The 23501-nt window shown below is 43.2% G+C and overlaps 1 protein-coding gene and 1 pseudogene across 3 annotated transcripts in view; one reads left to right on the forward strand and one right to left on the reverse strand.

Moving 5' to 3' along the window:
- Positions 1-3896: 3896 nt before the first annotated feature.
- Positions 3897-23501, reverse strand: part of PPP2R2B (protein phosphatase 2 regulatory subunit Bbeta) — a 334618-nt gene continuing 315013 nt past the window's right edge. For all 3 annotated transcript variants that reach the window (XM_073802668.1, XM_073802667.1, XM_033853368.2), the window contains exons 8-10: positions 14409-14578; positions 7250-7341; positions 3897-4622 (exon numbers count right to left, since the gene is read on the reverse strand). In XM_073802668.1, the coding sequence (XP_073658769.1) occupies positions 4343-4622; positions 7250-7341; positions 14409-14578 (542 nt within the window). In that variant the 3' untranslated portion in view covers positions 3897-4342. The remainder of the gene's footprint in view (positions 4623-7249; positions 7342-14408; positions 14579-23501) is intronic.
- On the forward strand, positions 18655-19058 carry LOC141278154 (nuclear cap-binding protein subunit 2 pseudogene; annotated as a pseudogene).

Below are 23501 nucleotides of genomic sequence, written 5' to 3' on the forward strand. Positions count from 1 at the left end.
GTTAATACGTGGGGAATTTGTTGACCCAAGCCTGGCCCATAGAAAGCACTCAAAATATGTTAGCTACTATCATGTATTAGAAGCAGTATTTTAAGAACTCTGGCTTTAGAGTCTGAAACCTTGAGTTGGAGACCTGGTTCTACCACTTACTGGCTATGTGCTCTTGGCTATGTTGAAAACTTGAGTCTCTTTTCCCATCTGCAAAATGGGAATAACACTGGCATGTATCTCATGGGGTTAAGGGAAGGAGATACGAGAAATCACCCATATGTCCTCCGTGAATATTGTTGCTGTTGTTATCTGGTGATGCTTTAAGCTTATCGAAGCGGTTATAAGTAAATGAGTTTCTTGTGTCCCTCACAGTCATTCCATGAGTGAGGGCGGATGGCTTTCTGACCCCTTTTCAGGCGATGTGACTGATGTAGGCACTGAGCGGCTTGCCTAAGCTCCTCACTCAGCGGCAGAGCCAGGAACAGGACCCACATTTCCTGTCCCCTAGTTCCATGTTCTTTCCATTGACCAGGCAAGTCATTCCCACGGCAAGTGGCTCCTGAGACTTGACCTAGAAGTACAGGGGGAAGAGGCAAGTTAAGGTATGACAGAGGCCCAGAGTGTGAACGTTTCCCAGGGGTGAATGGTGGTTTGCTGTGTCTTGGGGGTAGTGTTTAAAACACACCAGCCTCATCTGCACATGGCCATGATGGAAGAGGACAAATTAGGAATGGTTCCTTCGTTCAGTCTGTGGACAAGAGTGTCCCCACAAAACTTTGTTACTAGGCCTACTAGGGCCTTCTTGAGCCCTGGAGGCAGCCAGCAGAGGGGCTGAAAAAAGAATGGGGCCCAGGGTGGGGGGGTAGGAGGGAAGCTTTGGGTAGTTACTCTGCAGGTTTGAAGGAAGAGAAATGGTCTCCCACGTTGTCAGCGATGAAGCGTTAGAGGGTCTAACTTTTATTATAATGGACCCTGGAGGTTCAAAAGAAATACCTTGGAGACAGCTGACTTACTTCATCGGGTCACTGAGCTAAAAGAATCGTAGCTTCATCTTTGTTCCACCTGACAATTGTTCCGCCTTCCACATGCTGGTTGCCTAATGCATGTTGATACGGTTGAGTTAATTACAAGGTCACTGAGAGGTTGAGAGATGCTCCCCCACCCCCAAGAGTAAAGGCAGGAGCCAGAGATTAAAGAGTTAAGAAGCATGTTGGTTCCTGTTGCCCCTTCACCTCTGGACATCCCACTGCTGCCTGCTGCCTTGTATCTTCCTTCTCTGTTTCTTCCAGCTCACCTTCGTCCTCTGGAGGTGAAAGCATGGATGTCTGCCAACGTTGAGCTTTTGAACTGCTTGTTAAAATGTCAGGAATGGACTGTTGCATTAGGATGATTTTAATCAAAGCCCGGGAAGCTGCAGCTCCCATTTCCCAGAAGTCAACAGACGTCCTCCAGTATAACCTGAGGGCTGGTACCAAGCAGCAGGCCTTGTGGGGTAAATTTAAGGTAGGGCAGGATTCTGAGAGCACAACAAACCGTCGAAAAGGTGGCAAGTCAGCTTTCACATAGCTTTGAGTGTCAGCTGGAAAAGGGACTGACTTCTAGGCGCCACCAACCAAGAAAATCACCAGCCCTGGGGCGGAAGGAGATGGCAAGTGTAAATACCTAGTTCTGTACCTGGCGCAGAGCAGGTCATTGGCTGAAGCATGGTGGTGGGGACTGTTGCCAAGGCCTGACCTCTAGGGCCTTCTCCTCCTGCTTGCATTTAGGAGTCTTCGATGTTTGCTCTGGTGCAACCTTTGTTCAGGGGGAAGGGGAGGATGGCGGCCCTCTGCTCTTAGCTCTGACGTCTTTTGCAAGTTCCTCCCACGCTGTAGATCTCAGACCGTACACCTATGTGGTGAGAGTATTGGATTAGTGTAGGGGCTTTAAGATGGAGGCCACAGGTAGGCTATAGGGGGGCCTGTGAACCCCTTAAAGGCATGACCAAAATTGTTCATGTATGTGCTCCAGGGAACACTCTTGACTCCAGTCTGTGAAGAAGCGTTGTCCATGGCAAGTATCTGATGGCTCCAAAGGCTTAAATGTTCTGTGGCATCAGAGCTCAGTGTCCCGAAGTTTGGTAAGCATGCACCCTGGGGTTCACAAAATGCCTGTAGGTGGTGAATGGGTACATGTTTGTTACATGAATGGTTATGTGATCATTTTAATGTTAGAACAAAACATTAAAACTGACATTTCATGAATATTCTTTGTGTGGAGGAGGCTAAGTCTTGCTTTTAGAAAAGGTGACTTAAATAAATGTGAAATGAGTAACAGTACAGAGGTGGGTCGATGCTTAAGTCTGAGGAACAATGATCTGTCCTGTCAGCTGGTACAGACAGAAGGGCTGAGTGTTGGGGAAGCAGAGAAAAGGCTGTGAGGAAGTTGATGGTCAACTCAGGACAGGAACTGGCTGGCCCTTCTATCTATCTTGATACCACAGTTCTGTGTGAGTTGGACAAGTTTCTGATGCTCTCTTGGTCTCCTCTGAGAACATTGTCCCCCTCAGGCCAGGCATCCTGCCCCAAGAGTTTCCACTGGGGCTTTCATCGCAGGAAAGATAAATACGGAGAAGAAAGGCACGCTTTCATCCACATGCTTCCTCAATTTTGAGATGTACTTGTTCATATTTTAATGCTTCTGAAATTGAGCCGCATCTTACGAAATTGTTCATTTAAGTAGTTATTTCCTTGCCAAAAAGCTGTTATTAAATGGATAGTAGCTTAGAATTGAAAGATGGTTCTTTCACCATTTTTCCCTCTTCCAAAACAAATTACACTTGAACGTTGGGACTTCTAATAAATATACAAAGTGAACGAAAATTTCTCTTTAAAAGGAAAATTCTCATGTCAAGCCATTTCACTAAATGCAAGTCTGGGGAAATGAGTCACGGTGACAGGAATGGAGACACTGAGCCCAGGCCCGGCTTTGAGTACCTCCCACCTCCTCCCTGAACCTCCGTTTCAAATTTCTGTCTTTTGAATTCATTTAGTCTCCTTCCCAGAAGTGAGTCACAGGAGACCTTCTGGAAGTTATATGTCTGAATCCTCAATGGGTGGGAAGGAGGAACCAGCCTCCCCAGTTTCAAGCAGACTCTACTTTGATGTCAAAGCTTCTTGATTCCCCCATATTCCATTTTTGTAGGAGGAGAACCCTCTGGTCTGTTTTTCTAGATGGTGAGCTTAGGGTGGATTAGAAGCACTTGACTAGCCTTTACAGAGCGGCATTTTGTATTGGCCATTTTTCTTCTAGCTACAGTGGAGATTGATGGACTGTTACTTTTGGTTACAAAACCCAGGAAGAGGGGAGGGGGCTGCTTTGGAGACACTTCCTCGGGGAGCCAGGGGTGCTGCCGTGGCCTCCAACTTACTGTTGCATTGAGAATGCCAGATAATGAACAACCAGGACTCGGCCTTTAGAAGGAAGTCAATGGAATAAATAAGCTGGAAAAGGTTGAAGGGAAAAAGCCAAGGGACATGTAAGTAGAGGACTATATGGAGCCATTTAAAACAAAAAAAAGCAAGAGTAACGAAGCAGCAGATGGAATCTGGCCGCACACGGCCTTGCCAAGTTAACGCTGAGAAGCGAAGTGTTCTCTTTATGTCCCCTGAAGCAGTCACGGTGTTTCCTAGCCAAATTCTCGGGCTGTTTCTATGGCGCTTACAAGAAAAGAATATAGCAGTGTTGGTGTGGCCCTTTTCCCTTCCCATTCTGCATCCTCTTTGCAGCCTTGTGAAATAAATCTCTGGTTCAAATGAAATTGTGAAAAAGAAAATGGAAAATGGAAAAAAAAAAAAAGTGCCGTAGGGGCAGGAGATGCTGACTGGTTCCGATTTTTCACAAAACAAGGAGAATTTCTCTAAGAGTAGAGTAAACGGTGTTTATTTTTCGTTGACTTTTTTTTCAATCATCAAATGGAGTTGCTTAATTAAAAAAAAAAGTATCTCTTTCTTTTCTCTTTAAATACTACAGACAACCTCATTTTATCTCAGCAGACACCTAGAAACAAAACACTGGACCCACCAGAGAAAACGGGGCAATCAAAGCATCAGAAATTCAAGTCAGCTATGGAAGAATTACTGTTAGCTGGCAGCTCTCAATTCTAAACAGAAGTGTCCCAGAACCTGTTGGGTTTGACAAAATTTCTTAGAACTGGGGATTTGGGAAGGTTGGACTCCATGGACTTCTATTCCATTTGTTTCCTGCAGAGGGAAATTAGAGTCGATGCATCAAATGAACACCCAAAGAAACATTTAAAAACGTGTTTGACTAGTACTCAGTAGGTGAGATTATTAAGTAATAACTTGTCCTCCTAGTTAACCTTGTCCTGGAATATATATAGGTTATTTGTTGCCGCCACTGCTATAATATTTTCTGAAGGATGCCAAGCTGTATGCAAGATCTTTTTGCTAAAGTCCAGACTGTCGACACTGATCTCGTCTTTTCTCCGCTTGCCCCCCACGCACACTTTGCGCGGTTTTAGGATAGCTCGGGGTTTGCTGTTTTCCCTCGAGGCCTCAAGGGTGACATCGCGCTTGGTGTTTCGGTCAAACATCCTGAAGAAGTTGTTGTAGGAGCCCGTCATGATGACACTGCAAGGCAGAGAGGAAAAAGGGAGTGACTGAGCGCTACAGACAAAGGCTTTCTAGAGCAAACAGCACCACACGAGAAACAAACAAGAGACCCAAAACTGCAACAGGCTTTGTAGTGTGACTGTTGAGTTGGAATCACGAAGAGCAACAAACTCTTTGGCTGGGTGAAGGATCGTGATAACCCTGCTTGTTATTTACCAATAGATTCCTTTTGGTTCTTGGGCTCCATAAATGAGTCCAGTGGTTTTAATGATCCCAGCCCACCTCCCTCACATCAGGATTCTGAGGCTGGAGGGAAGTTATGAGAGTAGGAACACTGAGAACAACCGTTCTTGTATTGTGTACATTTAAAGCACAGTTACAGTAGGAGGGATTCTGTGTTGCCCGGCCGCTAAGGCTTTCTTGCATCAGCAGTGCAGGAGGGATGCTGGCAGTACAGTACACATACCAGCATGTTTCCTCCCCCTGCTAAGAACTAGATCTAAATTCAGCCTTTTCCAAAAAATCAGATGCCATCATGGTCTCACTCGGGAAGGGAGTAAACAAAAATTCAATTCTGAAAGGATGTAGGATAAGGAAGTAAGCCTTTGAGGGGACTGACAGATGGTTCCTACCTTTCTACAAGAGTTATCCATTCTCAGGCATATCTACAATTGATTAAGAGAGCAGTGAATGCCAGAGCCTTCCAGAAGCAATGGACTGACTCTTTAATGGTGACAGTTTGGACGAGATGACAGGCTGAGGGAAAGATACCAAGTAACGTCCCATTGTGGCTGCCCCCTGGGGAGGTGGGCATGGCCTTGTTTGTGGGTGAGGCTCTGACTGGATGGTTAGGATGGGAGAACGCAGAGCGAGCTATTACAACCTCATCAGGCAGGGTGCTGAGTGCTTTACCCCAGACTTCATTTACTCTTCCTTCATCCCATGTAAGGGATTTACACAGGAGGAAAAGTGAGTGACTTGTACAGTGTCACACATCTAATAAGTAGCCAAGTCAGTTCTCCAGCCCACATCTGCCTGACTCTGGGGCACAAGCATTCAGCCACTTGGCCTCACTGCTTCCCATGCACTGACCTTTGCTTCCCTCACCATGACCCGACTTGTTTTTTTTTGTTTGTTTTTTTTTGCAGTACGCGGGCCTCTCACTGTTGTGGCCTCTCCCGTTGCAGAACACAGGCTCCGGACGCGCAGGCTCAGCGGCCATGGCTCACGGGCCCAGCCGCTCCGCGGCATGTGGGATCTTCCCGGACCGGGGCACGAACCCGCGTCCCCTGCATCGGCAGGCGGACTCTCAACCACTGCGCCACCAGGGAAGCCCGACCCGACTTGTTTTTAAACGGTAAGAGAAAGTCTTTTCTGGGAAAATAATCTCAACCTTATCTGGACCAAGAATAACATTTTCTCAGTTATGGAAAGAAATTGTAATGTGGTGGAAAGCATGTTGATTTTAGGATTCAAACTCTTCCTCTTGTCTCTACTGCTTACTAGGTCATGAGCTTGGGCAGATTCCTTGATCTGGCTGAGCCTCCGCTTCCTCAGCTGGAAAATGGGGATGGTGAAAACAATCTTGATAGATTGTGGTTGGGATTAAAAAACACGATGTGTGTGAAAGTACCTAGTAAGTACAGTTTTTGAATCTCGGTTAAGATAGGAGGGAAACTGGAACAATAACAACCACAAATATTAAAAAAAAAAACCCTATTCTTAATAAACAATGAATAAATGACAGTTGTAAATGAAAATAAAAAAATAATAGGGCTGGGCTAGCTTCTTTTCCCCTCGAGGGCCTTTGTTAATAGGTCACAGTTGCTCTGCCCTCTGCCCTCTACCAACTGGGCACGTCCTCTGCCACGTGGTGATTCCTTCCAGGCCGAAGTGGAAGGCTGATTTTGGATCACTGACAAAAAAAAGCCCAGCAAGGGTCACAGAGGGAGAGCCTGCGCTCACTAAGGGCTCGACTCTCCGAGCGCTTTGCCGTGATAGAATTTCCCCACTTCCGAGCACTACTGTTGGTACCGCCTTCATCGAGGAACAGCCCCTGGTAGCCTGTGCTCGCTTCTCCTGGAAATCAGAGGGTCATCTGTAATATTTGTCAAACCAGAAAGAAACTATGGGGAGGTAATAGGAAGTACCGCTGAAATCAAAGGCCTTAAAACAGTCATAAATCACTTTCAGGACATGTGATAAACGAGGCCAAGTAGAATTCAGTTAATGAACCACCAGGGCCTTTGGCCAGGTCTACCCTGGCAGCTTCGAGGAATCATTTTCCATCTAGAAAGCACACTCTGCAGTCATCTGAACTATTCATGCTGGAAATGTGCTGGTGGAGCTTCGTCTTAGCCATGTTGACCCAGCTCTGGGAGTGTCTTGTGTGTACGAGGTAGGATTTTCTTGAGGTTAAGCGGTCACCTGAGCCAGTCCTGAAAGAGGAGTCAAGGGTGTCACTCATCCCTCCCTCCTTCCCAGGCCTGCCTCAAGGGTCATCCAGTGGTCCACACGGTGAGTCTCTGCCAGGCCTCGATTTTGAGCTCCCTTTTGTTGCATCCCGCTTAGGATACACAGCCCAGGGCCTTCGCAAGGAGAGGGACCACCTTTGGAAAGTTCCCAGCCACACAGACCTTTCTTACCTGTCTGACCCATTCCACACACATTCAAATTTATCAAAAATGCAGTCATTTTCGTAGAGGGAGCACAGCTTGCTGCGGAGGTAGTCGTGAACCTGGTTGGGGGGGGGGGAAGGACACATTAAGAGGGTGTTATTATTTTTAAAAATGATTTCTCTGTGTGAAGCTCCCCTTTGGAGGTGAGCTGTTAATTTTCAGCGTAAATGTGGCTTGAATCGGATGGGCTCAGATCTGAACCCAGGTGTGGCCCTTTTCGGCCTTGGCACATTAAGATGAGTTGGTGAGCTGCTTACACGGCTAATGTGGATTAAACAAACTTGCTTACATAGATGGTGGCATAGAGCAGGGCCCATTAAGCGGGAGAGCCCCATTTTCTAAGCTGATTTAGAGGATGCCGTTCTTTCAGCCTTTTATTCGACAAATATTTCTTGAATGCCTGCTATGTGGTTGGGAGAGACCCGTGAACAGAATACCCCTGGGGTGCTTTCCTCCCGGTGTTGGGGAAGAGACTGTATAACCAAGTAAGTATATAAGATAGTTTAGATGGTGATAAAAATATAGAGAAAAAAACATGGCAAAAGGGAGTGGGAGTATTATTTTATACAGGGTGAGTAGTCAAGGGTTCACCTGAGATGGTGGCAGAAGATGCAGAGTGTGGAGGCCTCAGCGTGTGCTCACCAGTTCCCGTAGGCCCCTTACTCTGAGTGATGTGAACAGGCTTCACAGAAAGGATGCGGAGCCTGCTGTGTCGTGAAAGAGTGTAAGCCTGCAGGGCCAAAGGCAGGGAGGCTAGGTGTAACCTGGGTGATAGATGACGGCTTGGACCCGAGCGGGCGGTGGTGGGAGGTGGTCGGATTCTCGACATGTTTGGAAGGAGAGCTGATGGGAGTTGGGGATGGATCCACTGTGAAGTGTGGAGAGGAAAAACAGGAGTCAAAGAGGGCTCCTGCATCTTTCTCTTGAGCACGTGGAAAGATGGAGTTGCCATGTTCATTTTTGGGATCTATAATTCGGAGATGTCTATGCCAAGGGAGCTCATCCAGTAGACTCTGATGTGATGTGCATGGCACAGTCCTGGAGTATACAGCAGTTTTCTCCTGTTTCTATTTTTCAGTGAAATAAGAAGCAAGGTTATCAGCTGAGAGTGAGGAAGGGGCGGAGGTAGTTGGGAAACAGTGCAGGGTTTCTGGAAGGCACCGAGGGCCGCTTGGAGTTGTTGGATGTGAATTTTAAATGCACCTGGTCAGCATGGTTGGGTGTTTTTCTCCAGCTGCATTCAGCAACTCAGGTGAAGATGGCAAATAGGCTAAGGATTACGGCTTGGAGGGTAGTAATCTGGGTGCAATTTTGAATTCTTCCTGAGCTCTGTCATAGGGACTGGTAATTATAACAGGCATGCATAATACGCCAGCTTGTTATTATTAGCCAGGCGCTTTATCCATAGAATCTTATTTCATCTCTCACATCATCTTAGGACGTAGGTGTTGTCATTCTCTTCGCTTTAACAGAGGATGAAGTACTGGGTATAACACAATTTGTCCGAGATCACACAGGAAAGGAAATGACAGAATGGGAAGGGAACCCGGGATCTGGGTTCTGGAGCACACACGCACTCTTGCCTTCTCTAGCAATCTACCTCCCACTGGCTCTGCCCCACTGGCCTCGCCTTAACGTGGGGTCTCAGTCCTAGACAGGAGCTGGGAACTGAGGTGAGGCCAAGAGGGAGCTAAAATTGGGTGAAGGCAGAGGGACGTTATGAAAAGCACTGTTTGACTTTGTTTCGATGGACAGGGATGGTTCACTCTCCCTTTTCCTGCAGCCTAGGCCCCTCTTCTCCCTTGACCCCAGAGTTCTGTTGGATGCTGAGCTCAGAGGCTCAGCTGTGTGCTTAGCACTGGGCAGAGGAATGAGGTCAGATTCATTCCTTGTTCCATTAGATGTTCTGGGTATTTGAAAAGCTCTCTGAGTTATTTGGACAGTGTAAGGATTTCTAAGTCTGCAAATTAATTGCTTCCACCTTTACTCTCTTGTTCCCAAACAGTTCTGGGCCTTGTCAGGGTATCTGCTTCAGTGCTATAGTGACAAGAGAATCCATCTGCAGCTGGGCTTTTGGCTTTGTTAGGTAATGGGATGTAAGGGCGATGTAAGGGCGAGGCTTGTGTCTTGAGCTTGGGAACTCTGCTATAAATTAAGTCATTGTCCTTCCCTTCCTCCACCTTTTGTGCATATTGGAATTGGCTCAGATCTGATCTGGAAGGCGATTTTGTTTGTAGGGCCATTTCTGCTTGTTGAAGATCTCTAGTTATCATTAAGAATCCTTGAGCAAAGCAGAAGAGAGTCCTGGGACAAAGAGAGCTGATTCCAGGTCTTGACAAACTTTTTCTATAAAGGCCCAGATAGTAAATAATTATACTTTGTTGGCCATATAGCAACCACCCAACTCTACCCTTGCTATGCAAAAGCAGCTATAATATATAAACAAATGAGTGGGAGCTGTGTTCCAATAAAACTTTATTTACAAAGATAGGTGGCAGACAGGATTGGCCTCTGAGTCATGGTTTGCCTAACCCTGGTCTTGACTATAATTCCCCCTCTCCCAAATCAGCACAGACTATTTCCTTGGAAGAAAGTGATGGTGGAGGTAAGGGCATAAATTGGGGGTCGAACTTTTCTTCTGATGGTTGGAGGACCCTGACCTCAAGAATCTGTCTCTTTTCTAGAAAGCAAGCCTGATTCTTGCCTCTTCTTGATTTTATCATTGACTTGCTTCCAAGTTCTGTGTAATAGAGGGAGAAGAGGAAGAGGAGTGGGGCTTCTGAAGGGGAAGGATGTCAAGATGGAATTAGTGCAGTGGGCAACGGGAGCCAAATTTATTATCGTCATACTCCAGACCTCCTACTTTTTGGAGGAAAAAGACAGGCAAAATCGATCCTATTTTCAATCATCTTATCTCCCCCTACTTCTTCCTCTTATCTGTTATGGAGCACTTTTTTTTTCATTATTTTCCTGAAACTTTTTATTTATTTGATGCACCATCATCTTTTTTTTGTAAGTTTAGCTGATTTAAAATGTTTGTTGTGTTAACTTCAGGTGTATAGCACAGTGATTCCATTATACACACATATATATATAATTGTTTTTTCAGATTCTTTTCACATATAGGTTATTACATGATATCGAGTAGAGTTCCCTGCGCTATATAGACAGTAGGTCCGTGCTGGTTATCTATCTTATATATAGTACTGTGTGTATATGTCAATCCCAAACTCTCAATCCATCCCTCCCCCACTCCCTCTCCCCCTTAGCAACCACAGGTCTGTTCTCTGGAGTCTGTTTCTGTTTTGTAGATAAGTTCATTTGTGTCATATTTTAGATTCCCCATATAAGCGATATCATATGATATTTGTCTTTCTCTTTCTAACTTACTTAGTATGATAATCCCTAGGTCCATCCATGTTGCTGCAAATGGCATTATTTCATTCTTTTCTTTTCATTCTTTTTCATTATTTCATTATTTTAGGCTTATTGATATTCCATTATATATATGTATCACATCTTCTTTATCCATTCATCATCGACAGATGATGGACATTTAGGTTGCTTCCATGTCTTGGCTATTGTAAATAGTGCTGCAGTGAACATTGGGGTGCATGTATCTTTTCATATTACGGTTTTCTCTGGATATATTCCCGAGAGTGGGATTGACAGATCATACGGTAACTCTATTTTTAGTTTTTTAAGGAACCTTCAGACTGTTCTCCATAGTGGCTGTACCTGTTTACATTCCTACCAACAGGATGGAGCAGTTCTGGGAAGTTCCTGACTACCTCCAACTGAGGGCCTCTACAGGAAAAGATGATCTATTACACTATGAAGGTATGTTGCGTACATATTCTGTTGTAAAAAAAGAAAAATCTTAGGCAGAGAAGATAGACTTTTTTCCATCAGAGGAGAGAAAGAGGTAAGATAATGACATGAGAAACAAACATCTAGAGAGCAGAGTAAGGGAAAACTTAAGACTCGTGGTCCTATTTGAAGCTTCTCTCTTCATGGTGCAAAAAGTGTTTCTATGCTATGTTCCTATGAGCTTGGGGATGGCCTCTTTGACACTAAGCCGAGTCTCCCAACACAGTGGTTCTCAAATCATGTACTTGTGGGAGCCTGCTATTGTATAGTTGATAGACCACTGTGAGGCCTAGCACAATTAAACTCTGTTGGTTTGTTCTTCTGTTTCAGGGGTTGACAAACTTCTTTTCCTGGAAAGGATCACACAGTAAATATTTTAGGCTTTGGGAGCCATATGGTTTCTGTCACGACGACCCAACTCTGCCGTTGTGGCATGAAAACAGCCATAGATAATAGGTAAATGATCAGGTGTGGCTGTATTTGGCTCCACAGGTCAGTCTGTCAACCCCTGTTCTATAGGAAAACGTGAACATAGCTCATCATACTTAAGTCTACAGCTTCTTATTCCCAGAAACATGCTTGAGATCAGTTGATGGATGTATGAAGATACAAAAGAGTATCACCTGTCTCCCTGCCCAGGGAAGGCAGTAGTAATTGACGACGGAATTCCTTCCCACTGGACCAGTCCTTACAATCTTTTTCAACAGTGTTCCAGACACTCACTCAGTTTGCTTACCATCTTTGATATACTATATTACCATCTGATACGGTATATAACCTTAACTAAATTGCTTTGAAATATGTCATCTAAAATAATTTTTGTAGTACTTAATTTCAATAATGGGCTATGAGAGCTCTTCCTCAGGGTTCTACAAAGAAGATGTCTACATCTACTACTAGGTAAACACGATTTGAGAAGCATGATCTTAAAATGCTGATGACTTCATGTCACAGCTAGCTAGCTTTGTTCTAAAAGTTTTTCCCTAAAATAAAAGTAGTAGTTGCTCTCCCCACTGTGTAGCCTAATCTACATTTCTCTAAGCACGGCTCTGCAGCAGGCCACACCCCTGTCAGGTTCTACGTCCCACTGCCATCACTTTTGTACTAAGGAACGTAACACCAGATGGCTTGACTGCACAGCTGAAGGGGGCACTCCTGTCTGCTCTAGCCCTGTGCTGAAGATGAGGGCTGTGAGCGGGAGCCTGAGGGCAGCATGTGGGGGACAATGAGAATGCAAACACACAGGGGTAACCAAACTACCTCGACCGCATCTGTGGTCTTCAATTCTGGCCCCCAAACCTTTTTACAGCTTCACGGTCAGCCATCAAAGTCCTTGGTGTCCTCAACCTCCTCTCTCAACGTTTTCTGCTTCTCCTGAGGCCACTCACGTGACGTCTGGACTTCTGCCCTCGTGTGCCAAGGTGAGTGGGCTCTGTGCTGCTCAGGACAATCATCATTCCTGTCTCGGGTCCTCAGCTCCTTCTAAGTCATGCCATCCAACATGACTTCCTGCCACCCATCCTTCTTACAGTCATCAACAGTTCTCAGCCCCTCTACCCCATTCCTGGAAGCCACTCTAGCGCCTCAGTTTCTCTTCCATCATCGCCATCCCTGCCATCATTCTTAGCGATTCGAATACTCTGGACTCTCGGTTACTTGGCCTCATCATTTTCAGTGTGTTTTGTCCTTTGCTTTCTGGGTCATATTATGAGCCTTGTCATTACTATAACTGTATGTGTTTAGTAAGTATCACTCTTGCTACTTCCTATCATTTTAGTTCATGCCCTTTAGTATCTTGATTCTATCAATTCTTCATTCCCCTTATAACCAGCCTTAGATTCAGCCATCCATCATTCCAATCAATCAATCACTCCCTTAATAGATACCTTCAACGAACTTGCTTTTCTCCCTCCTTCCATTGTACTCCCTTGGCAAAACCCCATCACTGGTTAAATCTAACTTTCTGCTCTTCCTTACCTGTACCAAGCAGGTGAATGTGGCTGGAAAAAACACACAATCACACAGATTAGTCTCACTTTAAATCAATAATATAAACCTCAAGTGGATCCCTGAGCAACCCTACCATACTGCCCTAGTCAATTCACTCTCTTCCTTCTCACTCAGCTAATGACCTTGCTTCTAATTTTACTGGAAAATTTTACTGGAAAATAGAAGCAATAAGAAGAAACCATCTGTATGTTCCCATCACAAAATTGACAAACCTACTGCATCTGTAGCTATTTACTCTTTCCTTTGACGGATGAGTTGCCCACCTCATCTAAGTCCAATTCTGCAGTGGAATCTATTCCCTTGAGAAGTTGACTGCTTCAATTAATTATCTCCCTCTCTACGGGCTTACTCCTATCAGCATAAAACATGCTGTGATGACTTCCTCAATCCTGCATTCCATTCCAGCTACTACCCCATTTCTCTATTCCTCTTCAGAACAAAATCTCTTTCAAAATTTCACTACAGGGCTTCCCTGGTGGTGCAGTGGTTAAGAATCTGCCTGTCAATGCAGGGGACACAGGTTCGAGCCCTGGTCCGGGAAGACCCCACATGCCACAGAGCAACTAAGCCCGTGCGCCACAACTACTGAGCCTGCACTCTAGAGCCTGCATGCCGCAACTACTGAGCCCGCGTGCCTAGAGCCCGTGCTCCGCAACAAGAGAAGCCACCGCAACTAGAGAAAGTAGAGAAAGCAACGAAGACCCGAAGCAGCCAAAGATAAATTAATTCAAAAAAATTTCACTACGTTTCCCATCCTCTAGTTACAGTCTCTCTTGAACCCACTCCAATCAGACAGACATTCATTCCTACCACTTCACCTACAACTCTTTCATTAAGGTGCCTGACCATCTCCATGTTACTAAATCCAATTGGCCATTTCTCAGTCCTTCCTGGATTCAGCAACAGCATACAGCAGTTGGTGACGTCTTCCTCCTCGATTCACTTGGCTTCCAGGACTCCTCTCAGTTTCCGTCCTACCTCACTGGCACTTTCCCCAGTCTCTCTTGCCAAATCCATTTCCTCTTCCCAGCCTGTAAACACTGGGACCTCAGGGCATGGTTCTTGACCTTTCCTCTAGGCTAGATCTATCCAGACTTACACTGAGCTGTCTACCTGCTATTTCTGGATGTTTAACTGGCTCAACATGTCTTTTATCCTTCTGCCTTGTAAGCCTTTGCAGGCAGGGGCTGATTTGGAACCCTTGAAGAAGTGCCCAATCTACGTATTAGTGGGTGGTGGTCTGTACCTGGTAAGTCTCGATGGGGCGGTTTTCCATGTTGAGATCCCACACTTTGACCGTCAGATAGTCTCTGGTCATGATATACCTCCCACTGTGGCTGAACTTCACATCCGAAATCGAAGAGATGATTTCAGAGAAAAACGACCTGTTGCTTGGATCTTCCGGCTCTTCAAAAACTGCAGAACAAAAGCAAAACAAAAGAAATTTAGTACATTCTTATCAGCTGATGCTAACGTGTTTGGGCCAGCTCGAAAGCCAGCAGTCTAACCTGGAGTAGGGCTGGAATCTGTAGAATATAAGTTGCTAACAGAACTGTCAGCTCCCTGGCAGCAGAACAAGCTGTCACTGGTTTCCATATTTTGTTTCTCATGGAAGGACTCCCATGGGACTTGTCACATCCACAGATCTGGCACTGACGGTTCACAAGCTCCAGGTCTATGTATCTGACTCTTTCACTTTTCCCCATGGTTCCTGGGTGTCATTGCATATACTATAACCTGTAGTCATCTTACACACTTAAAAATTTTGTTTATGCCATTTTTTGAGATATAATTCACATACCATAAAATTTACTCATCTAAATTTTATAGTTTGGTGGGGTTTTTTTTTTTTAGTATAATCATGCAACCATAAACAAAGTCTAAATTTAGGACATTTTCATTACCTCATCGCCTGTAAAAAACCCAAAACAACTCCATTCCCATTAGCAGTTACTCCCCATTACCTACTCCTGCAGCCCTAGGCAACCACTAATCTATTTTCTTGTTTTATGAAATTGCCTATTCTAGAAATGTCACACAAATGGAATCATTCTCCCTCCCTCTCTCTCCCTCCCTCCCTCTCTCTCTCTCTCTCTCTCTCTCTCTATATATATATTCTTTTTTGGTCACTGGCTTCCTTCCCTTAGTGTAATGTTCTCAAGGGTCATCCATGTTGTGGCATGATTCATTCCTTTTCATGGCTGAATAATACTCCATTGTATGGCTATATTACATTTTGTTTAGCCATTCATCAGTTGATGGGCACTTGGGTTGTTTCTACTTTTTGGCTATTATGAATAAACACAAGATTTGTGTGGACCTATGTATATGTATCTCTTGGATCATGGTGCTTAATAGTGGGACTTTGCTGCCAGCCTGCCTTGGGCTTAAGGTCAGACTACCCTTGACTAGTTGTGTGGCCTTGGGCAAGTTACTTAACTTTTCTGTGCCTCAGTTGCATAGGTAAACTCTGGCTACAACGTCTTTTGTATATATTTTCCATTTGCGCTGGTATCTAGCTGCTTATTATTTCATTCAACAGCTTCAGCTGATTTCCACTCACAGGAGTAAAAAGCACTTACAGGAATAAAAGACACTGAAGCTTATTGTAAGCTACCTTAATTCATCTTTCTAACCTTGTTTTGAACTCCTCTCGTTCAAACTGGATGTGCAAAATACATCTTGATGTTTCCCATCTTTATGCCCTGCCTGATCGTTCCTCTGTCATTGTGTCATATTTTGCTTCATTCACATGTCTCATCTTTTACATGTTATTTTAGCCCCAAATGATCACACTTGGTTTGGCCTGTTCACTTAGCATTTGCTCAGGTATTCTCCCAATGAAAGCATCATTTCTCACATTAGCATTTAATAATCCGTGGCTTATCTCAACTAGGAATGTGAGCTTCTTGAAGGCAGGGTGTCTTTTCTCATCTTTGTACTGAGACTCTTGCACATAAATATTGAATAAATAGTTGTTGCTTGATTGGAACCAAAGCCAGATAAATTAATGAAATCTTTGCCTTCTGGGTGCTTAGCATGTATGATGTTGAGCTATACATATTTGCCTACATTTAATTATTTTTGGCCTACAATAATGGCAATTGAGTATGGTTCCATTTAATAAGCGTTTCTATCACAATTTTAGGCTGAACCAAACATCAGTCTTCAGGTTACTGAGTAACTCATCCCCCAAGGCTTCCTCGTTCCTGCCCGTTCAACACACTCACAGAGTCATTATCAAATTCTATGTAGAAAATCTATAGGCGGAGACAAGATGGTGGAGAGGAAGGATGTGAGCTCAGCTCTTCTTACAAAAACACCAAGATCACAACTAACTGCAGAACAACCATCAACCAAAAAATGAGGGAACCTATCAAAAAAGATATCCTTCAGCCGAAGACAAAGAAGAAGCCACAACAAGACAGTAGGAGGAGCACAGCCACAGTAAGATCAAGCTCCATACCTGCTGGGTGGGTGACCCACAAACTGGAAAATAATTTTACTACAGAAATTCTGCCACAGGAGTGAAAGTTCTGAGCCCCACATCAACCTCCCCAGCCTGGGGGTCTGGCAACAGAAGGAGGAGCCCCAAAGAATCTGGCTTTGAGGGTCAGCAGGGTTTGACCACAGGAATTCCACAGGACTGGGGGAAATGGAAACTCCCCTCTTGGAGGGCACAGAAACCCCACTCTTGTGTGCACCAGGACCCAGGGGAAAAAGCAGTGGCTTCATAAAAGCCTAAGCCAGACTTACCTGCTAGTATTGGAGGGTCTCCTGCAGAGGTGGGGGGCAGCTGTGGCTCACTGCAGGGACAAAGACACTGGCGGTGCTGGTTCTGGGGAGTACTCATTGGTGTGAGCCCTCCCAGAGGCCACCATTTTCTCACCAAGACCACCCAACAGCCTTTAGGCTCCAGTGCTGGGATGCCTCATGCCAAACAACCAACATGGCAGGAACACAGCCATGTCCATCAGCATACAGGCAGCTTAAAGTCTTCCTGAGCACACAGCTACTTGCTAAACACACCCCCTGACATGTCTCTGTCCACCAGCGGGACCTGCACCAGGACACCTGCACAAGCCTCTTAGACAGCCTCATCCACCAGGGGGCAGACAGCAGAAGCAATAAGAACCACAGCCCTGCAGCCTGCGGAAAAGAAACTGCAATCACAGAAAGTTAGACAAAATGAGACAGCAGAGGATTATGTTCCACATGAAGGACCAAGATAAAAACCTACAAGAACAACTAAAAGTGGAGATGGACAACCTACCTGGAAAAGAGTAATGATACTGAAGATGATCCAAGATCTCAGAAAAAGAATGGAGGCACATATCGAAAAGATACAAGAAATGTTTAACAAAGGCCTAGGATAACTAAAGAACAAGCAAACAGAGATGAACAATACAATAACTAAAATAAAAAATACAATAGAAGGAATAAATAGCAGAATAAGTGAGGCAGAAGAACGGATAAGTGAGCTGGAAGACAGAATGGTGGAAATCACTGGCACAGAACAGAATAAAGAAAAAAGAATGAAAAGAAATAGAGACAGTCTGAGAGACCTCTGGGACATTAAACACCCCAACATTCACATTATAGGGGTCCCAGAAGGAGAAGAGAGAGAGAAACGACCTGCAAAAATATTTGAAGAGATAATAGCTGAAAACTTCCCTAACATGGGGAAGGAAACAGTCATGCAAGTCCAGGAAGTGCAGAGAATCCCAGGCAGGATAAACACAAGGAAGAACAAGCCGAGACACATGGTAATCAAACTGACAAAAATTAAAGGCAAAGAAAAAGTATTAAAAGCAACAAATAACATACAAGGGAACTCCCATAAGGTTATCAGCTGACTTCTCAGCAGAAACTCTTCAGGCCACAAGGGAGTGGCACGATATATTTAAAGTGATGAAAGGGAAGAAACTACAACCAAGAATACTCTACCCAGCAAGGCTCTCATTCAGATTCGACAGAGAAATCAAAAGCTTTAAAGACAAGCAAACGCTAAGAGAATTCAGCACCACCAGACTAGCTTTGCAACAAATGCTAACGGAACTTCTCTAGGTAGAAAAGAAAAGGCCACAAGTAGAAACAAGAAAATTACAAATGGAAAAGCTCACTGGTAAAGGTAGGAAATCATCCACATACAAATGTGATATCAAAACCAGCAAGCGTAAGAAGAGGAGAGTACAAATGCAGGATATTGGAAATGCATTTGAAATTAAAAGAGCAGCATCTTAAAACAATCTTGTTTAAATATAGACTGCTATATCAAAACCTTATGGTAACTACAAACCAAAAATCTATAATAGATACACACACAAAAAAGAAAAAAGGAATCCAAGCACAACACTAAAGTTAGTCATCAAATCACAAGAGAAGATTCTCACAGTGGTGCCCTCCTCGGCCACATTGTGCACTATGTCGGGTGGCTTCCTGAAGGTGCAGTGACTCCTATGTCGAGCTGAGCCAGTACCAGGACCAGCACTGCTGGGGTGACAGTGAAGAACAGGAAAAATTAACTACTGAAGGAAAGCTGTACACCACATGTTGGAAATCTTTCCTCTTATACACAACTGAAGAACAAATCTATGAACTCTTCAGCAAAAGTGGTGACAGAGAGAAAATCGTCATGGGCCTGGATAAAATGAAGAAAACAGCATGTGGGTTCTGCTTTGTGGAACACTGTTCAAGAGCAGATACAGAAAATGCCATGTGGTACGTAAATGGAATGCGTCTGGATGACCGGATCATTCGCACAGACTGGGACACAGGCTTTAAGGAGGGCAGGCAGTATGGCCGTGGGCGTTCTGGAGGCCATGTACGAGATGAGTATCGTCAGGACTATGATGCTGGGAGAGGAGGCTATGGAAAACTGGCCCAAAACCTGTGAGTGGTGAGAGCCCCGTCATGAAAAACACACTCCTTTGGCCTATTGAATCTGATGTGCGTTACCCAAGGTCTGCACACCTGCCCATTTTTACCTAGTTTTCATCAATGTCTCTACTGAGCTGGAAGCCTCTTCATGGTTTTCCACTTAAAAATTATTAAAGGACAGAATCCAAAAGAATGCCTTTAATTCTATGGTCTTAGCCTCTTAGTCATGTGTCAGATTACCAGAATGATTTCTGTTACCAGGTCAAAAATTGTGTTCCTTAGCAACAGACTTCATGAATAATGTTGATAAGCCAAAAACACACTTCTTTTAGGAAGATTTAAAAAAAATTTTTTAAGTGTTTACCATGTTTGCATCTAAGTAGGTTCATGGTCTACCTTGGGGCCTGGAATTACTATTTTTAAAATTTTAAGTTTGCATGAGATAGAGTTTAATAAGTGGAGTTTTGCTATGTAATGTAGCTTTACTCTAAATTAGGAATAGTTGTTTGATAACTGATTGTTTTTCTATGTTGAATTTTGATCTCTAAAGGCAAACTTAAAGAGTGAAGGGAACTTCCTAAATAGTTGGTAAGCATTAGACAGTCGCAGGGGACACCACCTCTTACGTGCTTTATATATCAGGAAATTAGGTCAGGACTAGAAGGGTATTTACTAAACACAGTTTTCAAAATATGTGTTTTAGCTAACGCTAAAAAGACCAAGGGTCTGTATTACAGGGAACCTCAACTACTCTAAGGGCAAGGGGGGACGCTGTCAGTAGGAAATGGGGAGGAAATATCAGGAGATGTGAGTTAAACCATTGCCTTGACATGATGAAGGTTGCTGTGAGAGCCAGCAGACCTATTTTTTTTCATTTTCAAACTGATCTTGGGGATTGAGTGGGATTTTTTGTTTGTTTGTTTTGTTTTAAAAAAAAAGAGCTTAAAGAGCAAGAGAATGCTTAACAAAAACAGAATCAGAAATGCTTCCCTCGGGAAATGTTTTGGCTAATTCTCATACTGAAGTCTGTTTTTTTCCCTAATTGTGCTAAGTTTCAGAGCCTGGGTAGTGAGCTGGTGGTCTCTACAGAGAAGGGAGTCTAGAGGATTTATCTTGCATTTGTAAGGCAAGAGAGATTTTCTCTAATATTATGTGAACTATTGCTTATTTTAAACTGGTAGTCTAGTATAATTTTCCCTGATGTAAGTGATATTTTTTCCTCTAGCAACGAAGTATCCTCTAATTTCTAGTAGTTTGTGAAGTTGGGGCTGAAGTATCTCAATGTGAACATCTTTCATGTTACAGTAAGTGTATGTTTTCTCAAATTTAAACTAGCTATTTGAACTTTAAAAGATACCTCTAAATTAGCTCTAACTATTTAGGAAAACATTTGCAAATATCTAATTTAACGAGGACATACAATTCATTAATAATAAAATCTTTTTACACTGTAGTTTGAATTAATGTATTTTATATTTTGCAGTAAAACGTAACTCAGATTTCTACAGGTCTTAAAACCACAGACAGTGGTTCCTATTTGAATTGGCTTCTGTAACAGATTTCAATAAAATTGGACCAACTTATAAAAAAGAAAAATCACAAGAGAAAAGAACAAAAGAGGAAGGGGAGAAAAAAAGACCTACGTAAACAAATCCCAAACAATTAACAAAATGGCAAGAAGAACATACCTATTGATAATTACCTAACATGTAAATGGATTAAGTGCCCCAACCAAAAGATATGGACTGGCCGAATGGATACAAAAACAAGACCCATATATATGCTGTCTACAAGAGACCCACTTCAGACCTAGGGACACATACAGACTGAAAGTGAGGGGATGGAAAAAGATATTCCATGCAAATGGAAATCAAAAGAAAGCTGGAGTAGCAATACTCATATCAGACAAAATAGACTTTAAAATAAAGACTGTTACAAGAGACAAAGAAGGACACTACATAATGATCAAGGGATCAATCTACAAAGAAGATATAACAATTGTAAATATATATGCACCCACCATAGGATCACCTAAGGCAAATGCTAACGTAATACAATAATAGTGGGGGACTTTAACACCTCACCTACACCAATGGACAGATCATCAAAACAGAGGAAACACAAGTTTTAAATGACACAATAGACCATATAGATTTAACTGATATTTTTAGGACATTCCACCCAAAAACAGCAGATTATACTTTCTTCTCAAGTGCACATGGAACATTCTTCAGGATAGATCACATCTTGGGTCACAAATCAAACTTCAGTGAATTTAAGAAAATTGAAATCATATCAAGCACCTTTTTTGACCACAACGCTATGAGGCTAGAAATCAATCATTAAAAAAAAAACTGTAAAAAACACAAACACGTGGGGACTAAACAATATGCTACTAACAACCAATAGATCACTGAAGAAATCAAAGAAGCAATTTAAAAAATACCTAGAGACAAATGAAAGCACAATGATCCAAAACCCATGGGATGCAGTAGAAGCAGTTCTAAGAGGGAAGTTTATAGCAATATAATCTTACCTCAGGAAACAAGAAAAATCTCAAATAAACAACCTAAACTTACACCTAAAGGAACTAGAGAAAGAAGAACAAACAAAACCCAAAGTTAGCAGAAGGAAAGAAATTATAAAGATCAGAGCAGAAATAAATGAAATAGAAACAAAGAAAACAATAGCAAAGATCAATAAAACTAAAAGCTGGTTCTTTGAGAAGATAAACAAAATTGATAAACCTTTAGCCAGACTCATCAAGAAAAAAGGGAGAGGGCTCAAATCAATACAATTAGACATGAAAAAGGAGAAGTTACAATGGATACCGCAGAAATACAAAGCATCATAAGAGACTCTATGCCAATAAAATGGACAACCTAGAAGAAATGGACAAATTCTTAGAGAGGTACAATCTCCCAAGACTGGACCAGGAAGAAATAGAAAATATGAACAGATCAGTCACAAGTAATGAAATTCAACCTGTGACTTAAAAACTTCCAACAAACAAAGTCCAGGACCAGGTGGCTTCACAGGAAAATTCTATCAAACATTTAGAGAAGAGTTAACACCTATCCTTCTGAAACTCTTCCAAAAAATTGCAGAGGAAGGAACACTCCCAAGCTCATTCTATGAGGCCACCATCACCCTGATACCAAAACCAGACAAAGATACCAAAAGAAAGTGCTGTTTACAATAATCAAGACATGGAAGCAGCCTAAATGTCCATCATCTGTCGATGATGAATGGATAAAGAAGATGTGGTACATATATATAATGGAGTATCAATAAGCCTAAAAAAGAATGAAATAATGCCATTTGCAGCAACATGGATGGACCTAGAGATTATCATGCTAAGTGGAGTCAGTCAGAGAAAGACAAATATCATAGGATGTCGCTTATATGTGGAATCTAAAATATGATACAAATGAACTTATTTACAAAACAGATACAGACTCACAGACATAGAAAACAAACGTACGGTTTCCCAAAGGGGAAAGGTAAATTGAGAGTTTGGGATCGACATACATACTCTACTATATTTAAAATAGATAACCAACAAGGACCTACTGTGTAACACAGGGAACTCTGCTCAATATTATGTAATAACCTAAATGGGAAAAGAATTTGAAAAAGAATAGACACATGTACATGTATAACAATCACTTTGCTGTACACGTGAAACTAGCACAACATTGTTAATCAACTAGACCTCAATATAAAATAAAAAATTTTTAAAAACCCAAATTCTTTGTAGAAAATCTAATATAATATAATGAGTTGTCTTTCAAACCTTGCTGAATTAAACCATAAGTCAAACCGAAATACTAATTTTCACAGAACCACGTAAAAGAACAACAAAAAAACTGATCAATCAGAGTTGAACTTGAGAAGTAAAAAACCTATTGAAACAGAAAAACATGAAGTCAATATAGTCTCTGACCCCTCGTCTCAGTCTGTGCCCATTTCCCTTGGACATTGATGGAGCACTAATGAAGGCCCCTGGACTCTGATTGGTATCCTCAGAGTTGAGAACTAGATTTTCACCTTAGTTTCTATTCAACGTAATCTCATTAGGACTGGGGACTTAGAAACTCCACGCATGCCCCATACAAACATCCCCATAGAGAGAGGAATGGGGGCCCTGAGGCTTGGTCACCCCCTACCCAGTGCATCTGCAAGGCAAGCTTGAGGCAGTAAGTGGGAAGGGCTCTGGAAACTACACACCCGGAGGCAGTCAATTCCTGCCTCTGTCATTTACCAGCTGTCCACATTTTTTTTTTTGCGGTACGCGGGCCTCTCACAGCAGTCACCCCTCCCGCTGCAGAGCACAGGCTCCGGACGCGCAGGATCAGCGGCCATGGCTCACGGGCCCAGCCGCTCCGCGGCATGTGGGCTCCTCCTGAACCGGGGCACGAACCCGTGTCCCCTGCATCGGCAGGCGGACTCTCAACCA

The sequence above is a fragment of the Tursiops truncatus genome, chromosome 3 (assembly GCF_011762595.2).
Source record: "Tursiops truncatus isolate mTurTru1 chromosome 3, mTurTru1.mat.Y, whole genome shotgun sequence".
NCBI lineage: Eukaryota > Metazoa > Chordata > Mammalia > Artiodactyla > Delphinidae > Tursiops > Tursiops truncatus.